Below are 15018 nucleotides of genomic sequence, written 5' to 3' on the forward strand. Positions count from 1 at the left end.
GTATATCGCCAAGAAGAGGCTTGGTGCACGCGTTGAACGTCCCGGTGAGTCTCACACTTCTTACATTGAAGATGTCTCGCCTTTTGTCGCCGCATCGACAACTATATTGCGGAAAAGGACCGTGTGCACCAGATGGTCAAAAGAAGCGACTATCACTTTTAATGCGCTTGTGGTGCAGAATCTCCAGACTGTAGCCAAAGTCGTCGCTACCTGTCAGCGTCTTCAGGAGCTTCAGACCACTCGGGTGCAACCTGATGGGTCTGACCTGAGCTCTAGCCATGACACAACAGAGCTGCGTGCATTGATCCGCTCCATCATCCGCGAGAAACTTTATGCTTAGGCTTCATCTCGCCAATTTATTATTCAAACGACGCCACGTGCAACTACTCTACACCGACGTCGTGAGGGAGAAACTGGCCGTGATGACTGGCACACTAGTTCTTAGCTCACACCACGTGCCCATACCAACTTATGCTCACGTTGCTGCAATGACACTTGCGTCCCACAAAAGCCTGGCCTCGCTGACTGGCACACTTGTTCCGAGCTCACATGCTGTGTCCATGCCAACTTTTGCTCAGGTTGCTGCTATGACAACAGCCCCTCAGCAAAGCCCAATGCAGCTACCAGCGCCCGGAGTCCATGGTTCACTCAACTCCCTCGCAGTGCGAGTGAATTGTGCAAACCATGCACTTCGGGCCCAGCCTTGCAACGGCTGGCGCACTACGCGGCCGACTTGCTTCTATTGTGGCACCCGTGGTCATATTTCAAGGTTTTGCTGACACCATCAGCAAGACGAAAGACGAAGCTACGATGACTTTGAACGGAACGAATTCCACACCACTGGACCACCCAATTGCCCACTGTACCCGAACAACACACATCGGCCGCCGTTTCCGCAGAACTACGGCTCAGTTGGTAGGCTCCGTTTTTCACGTCGTCGCTCACCTTCACCGATGCGGCGTTCTTCGCCTCCACTTCGACTTTCTACGTCAATTCCCCACCATCTACATAAGAACTGAATAGTGCAGCTTCGGGAGGGAAAGCTCACCTTCAGAACTGCGTCAAACTCCTCCAGACCGCCCATCAAACGTTTTTTCGTGTATGTTGGAGATATACAGGCTGAGGCACTGGTAGACGCAGGCGCATCACTTTCTGTAATTCTTGCAGACTTTTGTACCCGCTTGAAAAAAGTTAGGACGCCATATAGTGGCTCTCCTATTTGTTGCGGAGATGAAGTCCATATTCAGCCTTCAAGTGTTTGTACAGTCCACGCTTTCATACATGGCATCCTTCACCACACTCAGTTTCCTTTACTTTCTTTGTGAACTCACAAATTTATTTCAGGATGGTACTTCTTTCTTCGGCATCAGCTTTCTTATCCTGTTGTCAGCGAGTAATTCCTTTTTCAGCTACTGGGAGTTAATCTGATGTCGATTCATACAGCTTCCGTTACGTTGCTGCGTCTAATTGTTTCATTTCACCAACAGATCAACAAATGCTCAGAATTGCCGATCGCTTCAGATGCTATAGTTACCGCTGACTAGTTCATAGCTTTATCAGTTCGCTCAAACCCTGCGGGGCTTACCATCACAACCGGCCTTGTGTGGCTTAAAGATGGTAAGGCACTGGTCACCGCCTTGATCCCAACTTTTTCGCAAGTTATGCAGCCCCGAGGTACTGCTGTGAGCTGCTTCACTGACATCAAGCCTTTTTTGCTGGTTCTCCTTCACGCAGAATCACCGTTTCTGCCTGCTACAACAGATACCAAGGCTACCACTCTTTCTTTAAGTGATACCATAAATCCTCACCTCACTGCGGAGCAGAAGAGACAACTTTTAGACCTTCTACAAAAGCACAGCCTTTCACTTGGCGTACATTCTAAAGTTCTGGGCCGCACCTTTGTTGCAGAGCACAGTAACGAAACGGAAGGCAGCTCAATTGTACGCCTCGCCCATACCGTGTGTCTTTGGTGTAACAAAAAATCATTCAGAAAAACGTCGTCGACATGCTAAAACGAGATATTTTTGACCATCATCCAGCTCTTGGTCGTCTCCTGTATCGTTGGTCCGAAAACAAGATGTTTCTGTCCGCTTTTGTGTTGATTACAGGAGGCTCAATAAGGTCACTAAAAAGATGTATATTCCTTTCCTAGTATAGATGATGCCCTCGACTACCTAGAAAGTGCAATGTATTCCTCTTGTCTCGACCTCCAATCCGGGTATTTGCAAATACTTATGCGTGAAGCAGACAAGGAGAAAACGGCGTTTGAAACGCCTGACGGGCTTTACGAGTTTAACGTCCTGCCTTTTGGCTTAAGCGACGCTCCGGCAACATTCGTGCTCATCATAGATACTGTCTTAGCTGGTCTCAAGAGGAAAACCTGCTTATGTTATTTAGACTACATCATAATTTATTCTTTCCTTTTTCCTCAGCACCTCAAGCGTTTGGACGAAGTTTTAACGTGAATTTCGAACACTGGCCTTCAGTTCAATACAAATAAGTGCCACTTCGCCAGCACAAGCATCGAAGTGTTGGGTCAGCTTGTCAGCAAAGATGGCGTTGAACCCGACCGCGATATGGTTGACGCCGTCATTGGTTTTCCTCGGCCAGGCAATCAAAAACAATCACAAAGTTCCTTGGGCCTGGCGTCTTCCTTCCGCCACTTCACCAGTCACTTTGCTGCCATGGCGGGACCGTTATATACGCTTCTGATCTCGGGAATTGCCTTCACTTAGACTGACGAGTGCGAGTGTGCTTTCCAAGCCCTTAAACGAGCTTTTACATCTGACCCTGTCGTACTTCGATGAGAGTGCACCCACTTTCCTGCACACAGATGCCAGCGGCTACGGAATCTGTGCTGTCCTGCTCCATTGTGACAACACTTCTCGTGACTGAGTAGTTGCGTATGCCAGCCGCACACTAACACATGCGCAGCAAAACTACTCGATAACAGAACGGCACTGTCTCGCGGTCGTTTGGGCCATGCAGAAATTTCGACCTTATCTGTATAGACGCCACTTCACAGTGATTACCGACTATGATGCTCTATGCTGGTTGTCCTCGCTGAAGAATTTGTCTGGGCGCCTCGGTCGCTGAATACTTCGTTCTTCGTTTCCAAGAGTACACTTTTGACGTTGTGTACTCGTCTGGCAAACAACATCACAATGCCGACGCTCTCTCTCACTGCCCTCTGCCACTTTCATCTACAACCACGCATCTACAATGCCCCTCAGGTGATCAAGCGGCTTCCTCTTCACTCACGCTATCACCCCTGGCAGTTCCTGAGTCGCTATCTTTAACCAGCAGCGCTCAGTTTGCCATGTGCCAAAGTGACGACCCCTGCTGTAACCACATCATTGAATACTTGAATGGCTCGCCCCCTCCACCTAATGCCAGACTACGTCGTTAGCTGTGGCAGTTCAAGCTAGAGAACAATGTCCTGTAGCGCTATACTTACAGTGCTAGTACTTCCCCGTTCGCTATGAAAGCAAGTTCACGAAGAATTGCATAACGACCCATCAGCTGGACACTTTGGATTTCAGAAGATCTGCAACCGCGTTAGAAGCCATTTCTTCTGGCCTGGTTTTTCTACTTTTGTCGCAAATTATGTCAGTTTTTGCCAACTTTGTCAACGCCGGTAACGACCAACTTCGCCTCCTGCTGGCCTGTTACAACCCATTTCATGTCCCAATAAACCTTTTGTCGTTCTCGAAATAGACCTCGTCAGACCACTTCATGTAATACCAGCGGGCCAGCGCTAGATCGTCACAACCGTCAACCACTTCACACTATACGCGGAGACCACTCCTCTACGCACTAGCTCTACCTTCGAAGTTACCGCCTTCTTTTCAGAAGCCATTTTGTTGCGTCGTGTCGTGATGCACCTTACATGTTGTTGAGGGACCGAGGCAAGGCCTTCATGTCCACCATTCTTGATGAACTTTTAAAAACTTGTGGCACAGTTCATAAGACTACATCCACATACCGCCCGCAGACAAATGGCCTGACAGAGCGATTCCACCAGACTCTATTCGACATAATTTCTATGTACATCGAAGCGAACCACGATAACTGGGAGAAAATCTTGCCGTTAGTAATGTTTGCACACAACACCGCTGTTCCACCAACCACCGGGTATACACCTTTCTTCCTCGTCTACGGCCGTGCGCAGACATTCACCAGCGATGCCTCTTTCTTCGATGCAACGACAAAACCTCCACGATTACACCAGATCATTTCGTCTTCAGGCTCGCTGACACATGACAACGTGCTCAACTCCACAAGGAGGCCATTCAACAAGCCCGCAAGCAACGCTAAGACAGCTTTCATCGAGACTTCACCTTCCATCCTGAAGATGACGTACTACTTTGGACGTCTGTTCGTACGCCCGGATTGTATGAAAAGTTTCAATCACGCTTTCTCGGACCTTATATTGTTGGTGAACGGACAACTCCTGTCAATAACCTGGTCACTCTCGTCGAGGTTTCCTTCGATCATCGTTACCATGCCTCCAAGACAGTCCACGTTTCACGTCTGAAACGCTTTGTTTGCCGCACCTTTGTCGCTTGATTCTCGGCCGGGCTGGCCACTGAAGCGCATGGGGAAAACAAGTGTGAGCATTAATAATGCGTCTCATCTTCTCATCTGTACGTACTCATTATCACCACTTCAGCTTGGGTTGTGGGGCACATACTCAAGACAACAAAAAAGACTCTTTAGTGGCATTCTGAATGCCGTCTTACAATATAAATATACCGATATGGAAAGTCACATGAATTCCGTAGCCCAGCCACGGTGGTCTAGGGGCTAAGGTACACGGCTGCTGATCCGCAGGTCGCGGGTTCGAATCCCGGCTGTGGTGACTGCATTTCCCGTGGAGGGGGAAATGTTGTAGGCCCATGTGCTCAGATTTGGGTGCACGTTAAAGAACCCCAGGTGGTCGAAATCTTCCGTAGCCCTCCACTACGGCGTCTTTCATAATCATATGGTGGTTTTGAAATGTTGAACCCCACACATCAATCAATCACATGAATTCCATAAGATTGTGAGTCAGATATGGACGATGCGTGCCAAGCTGCGATGTTACACTAAGGAGCATGCAAATCTAAATGAACCACGCTTTTTCTGAAACGTTCCCAACGCACTAAGTATACGCTTTTTGAAAATGCGGTACCAACCAGCGCAAGTGGCCACTCTTTTCCTGTTTCGGCTTTACCAACTATTAATTAGGTAACAAGTATTATTAATTGATAACGTTTAATGTCACAAAAGCACGATACGAATATGAGATCCAGAGGTGGGCTCCACAAATGTCAACGAGCACCCATGATATAAGCACATAAGCCTCGAACAAAAATGCAGCTGCTTTGGCTGAGTTGTGATCCGGCGACAGCATTCGAGCGTCATCAAGGCCACCAGTTTTGCAATTATCCGTTACATTTTATGCCTTAGCGGTCTATTATAGAAGCAAACTTGCCAATGTAGTACATCTTGGCCAGTTTTTTCATTTTTTTTCTAGGTGCACATCATGTGCAAAAGTATGCGATCCACACTCATATTTACAAAACAATAACATGAAGTTGTACGAGGGTTTTTTAAGAAATACATGCCAGACTGTTTGTACGCAGCCAGGCCTCTGCGCTGTGTCAATGCCTAATTCCGAAAGGCAGTAAAGCAATTGGTATACCCTGTTTTTTCGTGCAAAGCAGTGTCATTCGCAAAGCTCCTGTCGTTCCGTGGGACACAGGGCACCAACTAGTCGTGTGTGCGCGAACGAGCCAAGTACGGGTCTGTTTCGCTTTGTCATGATTTAGACCATACCAGAGATAGCCTGCCGTACGAGATTGGCAAATGGGCACATAAATTTATCTGATTTATTTTGTTACATACTGCTGGCCTTCCATGAAGGCCTTAGGCAGGAATGGGTCATAAATAAATAACACAACACAAGTTGGAAAAAAGAAGACAAAAAAGAAGTACATGAAGTAATATATTGTGAAATAGTGACATTGAAAAGTATGCAAAAACAACAAGATCCAACAAACTCTGTGGCAGTAAGCGCTGCAAAGCCCAAAAGACCCATATTACAATAACCCACATTGCACAGAGCCCATACAAGCACTGAAACCGTACTAACATAGCACAGAAAAAAAGTTTCAGCATTCATTTGAACATGGCAACACAAGGGAATACATGACGTCGCATTACGCCCACCAAGCGCCACAGCGCTTATGGAGCCATATCTTTTATCGCATGCATAAAAGAATCAATGTTATGCAGTGCTCCCACATCATAAGGTAAGGCAATTCATTGGACAATTGTTCGTGGAAAGAAAGAGTGCAGAAAAGTGTTCGTGCTGCACTTGAGCTCAGCCACACTTTTTGTGTGATAAGACTGAGTTAAGCGGCTAATGGCGGGTGCTACGAGTTGAGATGGATGAACCCGTAAGATATTGAAATAAAGTAAATAAATAAGCGTCAGCCTGTCGTGGTAGCGCTTTGTTTCAAGGTCTTCTAGTCCTGCTTTCTTTTGGAGGTGCGATGGAGATATTTTCTGATTATAACTGTTGTGCATGAACCTAGCATATTTTCTTTGGACACCCTGCAGTTCCCGTTTATTAAGGGCTGTCCAGAGATCCCAGGCCACCCCAGTATACTGCAATATAGGCCTAACAAACGTCTTGTAGGCTAATAATTTTATTTCTGGTGTTCAATGACCCAGCGTGCTCCGAAGGTAACCTAGTTGTCTGTAAGCTTCTTTAGCAGTAAACGCTACATGTTAATTCCAGCGTCAATCGGAGGTTATGATTACTCTTAGATACTTATAGCTTTGCACAAACATACTGGCTGGTTATTGACGAAATACGTGAATTTGAGTGGTTGCTTCTTGCGGGTTATGGTCATTGCTACTGTTTTTTTTTGCTATTAACTGTCATCTGCCATGTACTGCACCAGTTCGCATTTGTACTTAATGCTCTGTTTAGTAGGACCTGATCATTAGGATTACATACTTCTTGGTATATTACGCAGTCGTCTGCAAACAGCCGGATTCCTACGCCTATGCTCTGAACAATATCACTGATGAATAGCAGAAGAAATAAAGGACCGAGAACAGAGCCCTGAGGGACAGCAGATGCCACCGGAGCTGAAGGAGAAGTCGTGTCATTATTGATCGCACATTGCTGCCTTGACGAGAAGTACGCAGTAATCCAGGCCACAAGGCGATCATTTTTGAAGATTGGCTTAAATTTTACTATGACCTTAGAGTGTGATACCCGATCAAAGGCTTTTTCGAAGCCTTGAAATATTATATCTACCTGATTATGTCTGTCTAACGCCAAAGAAAAGTCATTTATTGTTAAGACTAGTTGAGTATTTGCAGACAGCTCTCTACGGAATCCGTGTTGTCGATAATCAATTGAATTATTGTTCTGAACAAAGACAGATATGTGCTTGAATATAATATGTTCAAGCAGCTTCACTGAAGTATATAAAATGAATATAGGCCTGTATGACGAAGGTGATAAGTGGTACGCTGATTTTGATACGGAGACAATTTTATCAAATCTCCAGTTGTCTTGAAGTTCGGCACGAACGAGTGAATTACGATACAATGAAGTAAAATACATGGCACACTATTCAGCATAACGCACAAGGAAAGCATTTGGTATTTCATCAATGCCAGGAGGTCTCTCGGTATCTTGATTAAGAAGCAACGTCAGGACACCCTCCTTACTAACGAGTATATTGTCAATTGGCGGTATTTCTTCGACAAGTGAAACTTTTGGAACACTGGCATATCTTGAGTGAAGATAGAACAAAAATATGTGTTAGGTATTTGAGGTACTTCAAGTTTGTCGTCGAGTATTGCATCACCGACTAATAGACGAAGCACCATTTTTTTTCGGTGAGAAGTATCGTCAGAAATTATCAGGGGATGAAAGGAGAAAGTTCTTTATTTTCACGTTTTAGAAATATTCTTTTGCTTTTTTTGATGCCGTTATCTAGCGTAACGCGCAGCTCGGTCATCTTTTCTGCGTTAGAACTTGTTGGATGAAGTTTATACCTAGCTGTCTTGATAAGACAGATGCTTGGGCTAATTGGTGATTGGGGATCAGCACATTTGCAGAGCGCTAGACTGTGAGTAGTTACGACGTACCTACTGAAGGAGAGACAAGGACAGAAACAGCGCTGTCCTTGTCTGCCCTTGTCTCTTATTTTGTAGTTACGTCGTTACTACTCGTAGCCTTGCGCTGTGCAAATATTGCCACTAGTACAAGTTGATACCTAGCTCTCACCTTTTCATGTTCCCGCCCAATACGAACAAGGTTATTCGTCAACCAAGGGTGACAGCAGCGCACAAGCTCTCGTTTTTTGGGTACAAACTGCATAATGCATCGAAAAACTAATTCCTAAAGAAACGCCACATTTGTTCATCGGAGCCATCAGTTGATTCGTACAGAGTGCTAAAATCGGAAAATGAAGTACCAAGCAAATTCAGTACATCAACATTACTAGCATGAGAAAACCATGATATTACTATATATTTTATTTTTTGTTCCGAAGAAAACTGCATTTCTAAAGTTAACGATACAATTTTATGGTAAGATATGCCATCGAAAATATCTATTCTTCGATGTGGCCTTGGTAGCTAAAAGAAAACAAAAAAAGGGTCCAAAATGGACTCTGCGCTTTGCTGAGTGCAAGTCGGTATTTTCACTAATTGGGTTAAATTGCGCAAGACGACAAGTTCAACGAAAGGTTGAGACGCGTCACAAAGAGCTTTTGTGAAATCACCTGACCAGTTAATCGCTGGTAAATTGAAATCTCCAACGAGCAACAGGTTGCAGGATTGAATCACCTTCAAACACAAAAAGCCGTTGAGGTTTTAGGCAAAGAAACTATCCGAGCTCGGGGGACGATATCTTTCGAATACAACCAGGTTGCATTCTTCAAGAAATACCTTAAGCACACACTCAAACAACTCTCAATTTGTGGCACGTTAGGTAACCTGTACGCTCGCAACGATTGTTTGAGTAAAATAGCAACTTCTCCTCCCCTACCATTCCAGTCATTGCGGTAAACTCTAAAGTTAGTGTTAACTCATGGTCAGTGATGTCTTGATGTAGCCATGTTTCCGTTACAACAATGGTGTGCGTATTACGCGCTGTGATAATACTTTCTAAGTCAACTAATATCTTGAGAATGCAACGAGCATTAATATTTAGGCAGCGGATGCTTTTTTTGTAACACCCCCCAGTTCATAGAATGCGCCTCAGCCTACTCACGCTTTGAACATCAAAATCTAAGGAAGACTTTTTATCGCTAAGGATAGGTACCCTTTGAATATTGCTACTATTCTATCGAAACAGCGTGCCACCATTGTTAATCTTGTCGTATATTATTATAACTTTCTTTCTTTTGTTCCTTTCCTTCGCAGCACTAACCCACAACTGGTTGCGCAGTGCTCTAGTGGCAGTAAAAAATCTTCACTGATTGAAACTTTGTGGCCTTCAATCTTCTAGCAATTTCTTGAAACATTTGTCTTTTCACGGCAGACAATGATTTTTTGGACAACAGGCCGTGGCCTGCTTGCTTGTGTGCGTTTTAGTCTGTGGATTCGCTCAACAGCAGTTACCTTAAGATTGAGTTTTTTTTTGCAAATAAATCATCAACCACACTAGCGAAAAGCGACTTTGGCGTTTCGCTCACTTGCACTGGAAGACCAAATACATGAAGATTATTACGAACGTTTCTGTCTTCTAGGTCAACGAGTTTTTTCTTCAAGTTATGGATAGTTTTTTCGAGGCCTGTTATTTTGGTACCGAATTATTTAAGTGTTGATGTATATGCTTCAACTTGTTGCAATTTGGATTCAATTAAGTCCATGCTATTTTGCATCATCTTTTGGCCCTCCAAAAGCTTCCGAAGCTTTTCATTGGAGTTGGGTCCAGAATTTATTTCAATATCGCCACGAAGAATCGGCGGAGTGAAAAGAACGTCCTTTGCACGCGATCAAAACACACAGACACTATAGTGGCCCACCAGCAAGAGTAGGCAACGGTCATCATACCTCATAGATGCATATTTGTTACAAACGTGCACAAAAATAAAAAATATGTTAACAATATATATTCACAATACATGACGAAAAAACTATCTTGCTAGCAATAACGGCTGTCGGTTATCTGCTGGAGCGTTCAAGGTTAAAATAATTGATTGATAAGCGGGGTTCAACGTCCCAAACCACCATATGATTATGACAGACGCCGCAGTGGAGGGCTCCGGAAACTTTGACCACCTGGGGTTTTTTAACGTGCACCCGAAGCTGAGCACACGGGCCTACACCATTTCCGCCTTAATTGGCAAAGTACAAATATAGCGTCACAGTAGAAATTTTCTAGAGTGACTGAACAATAGGGCCGAATTTTTCGCCTATTTTCCATTCACTTTATGCAGTATGCCATTGGCGAAACCGAGTGAGGTCCTTCAATCCTGGGAATGGCTGGTGTGAGCAGAGTAGCAACACTCACCAGGAAGGAGCAGAGGATGTAGAAGGAGATGAAATAGATGAGCGCCACGTCACTCCCACAAGGGGTCTGGTCTCCTTCTTCAGAGGCTTTGTCGCAACGAACATCCTCCGTGTTCAGGCACGATAGCATGATCTCCTGCCATGACTCGCCCGTCGCTGACCTGCACGGTCCAGTTCAAGCACAGTGAGGCTTTTTGCTGATGATTACCTAATGATAGCAATACGAAGGAAACGTCGACGAGAAGATTTTAGGCAGGAACCGTAGAGGAAACATAGAGTATTTGGTCTCGGGCTCATTATTATGTGGCATTCTTTCTGGTGCCAAAACCCGGGATCAAACCAGGAATCTTTATTGTAGCGTAAGGGTTCCTAGTTTACGTGACCGAAAGAATGTCGCGTAATAATGAACCCGAGCCCTAGAATAGGAACTTTCATTTTTATTTCACTGCTCGTGCCTCAATCTCTTTCTCCTTCGCTTTAATGTTTTGGTTTTTGTTACCCCCGCCCGTATCGAACAGCAACGTGTTTTAACGGGGCCAAAGGGATCAACAGAGTATTGCCTTAGTAGCCCCTTGGCAATATGGTGCTGATGACTGTGGACAGGTGGTAACAAGTACGAAAACATAGAAGTAAAGAAGAAAGAGGGGTCGGCACAAGCAGTAAAATAAAAATGGTGGTTCTTAATCTAAGGCAGGGGTTCATTCATTTCTGACAGAGCCAGCAATGTAGCCGCAAACCACTGCGTCTCAAGATCACACTGATGGATGGAATGGTTGATGTGAACGCGTCCACAAATATTGCAGAGGAACTGCTGTCGATGAACGGGGACTGTTACGTGCGTCTTTCATCTTTACGTGCGCGGAAGTGTGTGCCTAGTATAATCATGCCTCAACAACGGTGTCGCCTTCCATGCTGTTCACTTGATGCGTTAATAAGGAGTGCTAGCCTGAACGCTGCATAGAATCAACAGCCCCTAGCCACGGGCGTTCTTCCATGTGACACTCACAAGTAGCAAACACGCCTTTCGGTTGTTACTGCAGCGATTGAGGACCACTGTTCGGCCCAAATGAAATGATTGCCCCAGGATTGCCTTCTAGTTCCTGCTCTACAAGTCACAGCACCACGTCACAATGTAATAGTGATATAATCAGCTCTGTTTGCACATATATTGGACCAAAATCAGAACTAAAAATACTGCCTCTAGAGGAAGTCCCGTAGCCAAGCATTTTCTCGACACCAGGCCCATTTCTTGGGGGCCTTGAAAGAAACCTACTTTAATTATTTGTTCTCGTTAGAACAGCTCCTCCATCCAAATTTCAAGGGAGGCCCGGGCCCATAGAGCATGTCCATATATATTTCGTGCAGCCTTATGAGAGTGAAATAGAGAGTGAGAACACCAAACTATCGGCCTAGAAAAGAAGGTGGAGTTGACTCGGACTCCCTCAAGAACCATATCTTTTTATTAGGGCGTGCTTGAAGTCAGACTCAACACACTTTTTCTCGAGCAAACTTACTTGAACTCAGACTGACGAAGATTATTTACTCCTAACCTGACCAACTCAGACACAAACACCAATATGTTCTACAGTCCGACTCACTCAGATTCACAGGTCGACCTGAGCTAGTAGCTTCTTGAGTTCACTGGCGTGAATTGCAAGTGTAAACGCTTGAGCTAGTTGGCTGCATTTCATGATGGCGAATTTCGCAGTGGGAAAACACAGGAAAAAGTGAGTTTGAAAAGAGGCAGCACTCTTTTCTTGTCGGTCCCGATGTTTTTTCTGCTCTGACTTTGGGAAACTTGATGAATATAAAACCGCTTTTTTTAACATGGTGACACTAATCTCTAAATATAATATTTTTCAATAATGATGTATTACGTCTTTGACACTGTAAATTAAAAACAAGATATGATAGCTTTAAGTCAAGTAGGTATGCTGTGCAGAGCATCATTGGCGCTAAGGTAAAAGACGTCGAAAGAAGAGACTCGGAAAAGCGCTTTTCCAAGACTCTTCTTTCGACTTCTTTTAAGTTTGCGCCAACAATGTTCTGCACAGTTACACACGAACTAGCCCGACCGCATACGTTACTGGTCAAGTAAGTACATATTTAGAAAATGAGAGACTCACATGAGAAAGTTTCAAAAAGAACTTATTGTCACAGAGTTTGCTGGGCCTTGTGGCTCCACCCCTCTCACAATTCATGCCTCGAATCAACAAACACTGAAGTGGCTGACTAACGCTCGTGCATTGCTAAATATGGGATATTTATGTATGATATGTCTTTAATATATGTGACATATGTGACGACATTGCGTGTCAATATTTCTCAATGTAAGAAAGGTGTTCGACACACTCTGTCGCGCTAAACTTTTTGAAAAGTTACAGTCCTACGGAACTGTTCTGAATGCTTTTCAATTCATCCTGAGTTATTTCCGCACATGTAAAGAGCAAGTGGTAATTAACAAATATTGATCTACTTTTGCTGATGTCATATGCGGTGTACCACAGGGTCTCATTCTTTTCTCTCCATACGTGAATGATCTACCGCCAGCTCTTAAGTGCTCCTAACTATCAATGTATGCTTATGACACAGCGTTACTTTACGCAGGTAACTCACTTCCTTCACTGCAAGGTGTTATATCCAAAGACGACAATATGCGGGTTTAACGTCCTAAAACCTAACAAAATGGCTGATCGGGCTAGTTGGTTTAGCACACTTAAGGCTTAACAGTGCTGAAAAATACATAGGGCTTGTCCTGCCCTTTCCTGTCCACCGTATATTTTTGGAGCTGTAAAACCTTAAGCGTTCCATAACCACCATATAATTATAAGAAACGCCTTAAAGGAAAGCTCCGGGAATTTCGACCACCTAGGGTTCTTTCACGTATTGGCAGCGTTTTCCTGGGCAGATGCTGCTAGTTGATACGCTTAAGCGTTTCCGTGAATCTTGCGGTAACCTGGCACCCAGCACACCACGATATGCTGTCTAAGCGTGTAAACTTCGCAAACGATTGTGTATAGTGAGACAAAGACATGATGTTTGTGCTTTTTCATGGTTTTAAAGCCCTTACTACCCTCAGTAAGTCTGTGTATAGTACTGCATTCTTTAGTTTTAATTCTTTAATGTGTTTTACGGCCACAAGAACCACATTAGCTTCTGCTGTGAAAATGCTTGTATCCGAGTGCGGAACGCCGACATCCGAAAAGAATGGACCGACGGCTGCGTATGATACAGAAGTGTTAGATAGAGATACATTCGTAAAAAACTAAGGACAGGTCTACTTATGCTGCTCTTTAAGAAAGTATGTTCGGATATATTGAACAGGTGCATGTTTCCTAACATCCACGAATGACACATCACAACCATTTAATTGCCACTGCCACGGTGGGAAATTTGCCATGGGGGCCGCCAGATGCTGCTCGAAAAGTGTCACACCCATTTCTTCTATCAGGTCCTTCACACGAAAACATAGGGCTGTCGTAGCGAAAGGTGATTGTGAAAAAGAGTTGAGGAGGACACGTGATTGACTATGGGGTGTGAAGGGTGATCCTTGCTTGCGTTCACCGTCAGAAAATATACAAATGACATGTAGGCTCTCTGTCCACTCATTCAACTCAACGTTGAGACTTTCTACGAGACTAGCGCGAAAAGCACCCGTACGTAGGCGAAGGCCTAAATGGTGATAGTTTCAAGCAGTTATAAGGCGCTTTCGGTTGCAGACTGATAGATTATTGCCCTGTAGTCTAAGCGGGTGCGTATAAGGCTATTGTACAAATCTATCAGGCATTTTTAACATTACCCCACGTGGTGCTTGACAATAATTTTAGGACATTCAATGTTTTTATGCATTCATTTTTTAAATGCCTAATGTGTGATATGAATGTCAGTTTATTATCCAGAATTAGGCCTAAGAATTTGTGCTCTGTCTTCACGGAGAGATGCTGACCATGTAGGTAGATATCTGGGTCAGCACAAACGCTTCGCTTCCGAGAGAACAAGACGCAGGTACTTTTCTGAGCATTGAAGCTGAAACCGTTCTCAATTGACCATGTTGTGATCTTCTTCAGAACTAGTTGCATCTGTGTCTCACACATTGCAAGATTGCATGAATTAAAACCTACTTGCACAACGTCGACATATACGTAATAGAATATATTGCTACATGCATGCGAATCGATATTCTAGGAGGCGACGCGCGTGTGTGCATGATGAGGAAGACGAAGGGTTGTCTTGGCTCGATCACTGGTCAACTGGTCACACCATTACCGCTGGTTTCAAAGACATCTAATCCACAGCCTCGTCGATACGGCATGTCTTTTTTTCCGTAACATAATTGGTGGAGGTGGAATGTTCGCCGTCCTCACCACGAAGCTTCGCAGTGGCCGCACCGTTCAGTCCCCGGCCATAGCTACCAATGACAACCACCCATCAGCGTGTCTATCTGTAGCTCTGGTCACTACGTACCTGACGATGCCCTACCCTCGTGAT

At 44.5% G+C, this 15018-nt stretch overlaps 1 protein-coding gene across 1 annotated transcript in view; it reads right to left on the reverse strand.

The window, feature by feature from the left end:
- Window positions 1-15018, reverse strand: part of LOC119162950 (muscle calcium channel subunit alpha-1-like) — a 1445695-nt gene that overhangs the window by 313708 nt on the left and 1116969 nt on the right. Inside the window, exon 36 of the mRNA XM_075882643.1 lies at window positions 10532-10691. Coding sequence (XP_075738758.1) covers window positions 10532-10691 — 160 coding nt within the window. The remainder of the gene's footprint in view (window positions 1-10531; window positions 10692-15018) is intronic.

Source organism: Rhipicephalus microplus, unplaced genomic scaffold (assembly GCF_043290135.1).
Source record: "Rhipicephalus microplus isolate Deutch F79 unplaced genomic scaffold, USDA_Rmic scaffold_13, whole genome shotgun sequence".
In the NCBI taxonomy this organism is placed as follows: domain Eukaryota; kingdom Metazoa; phylum Arthropoda; class Arachnida; order Ixodida; family Ixodidae; genus Rhipicephalus; species Rhipicephalus microplus.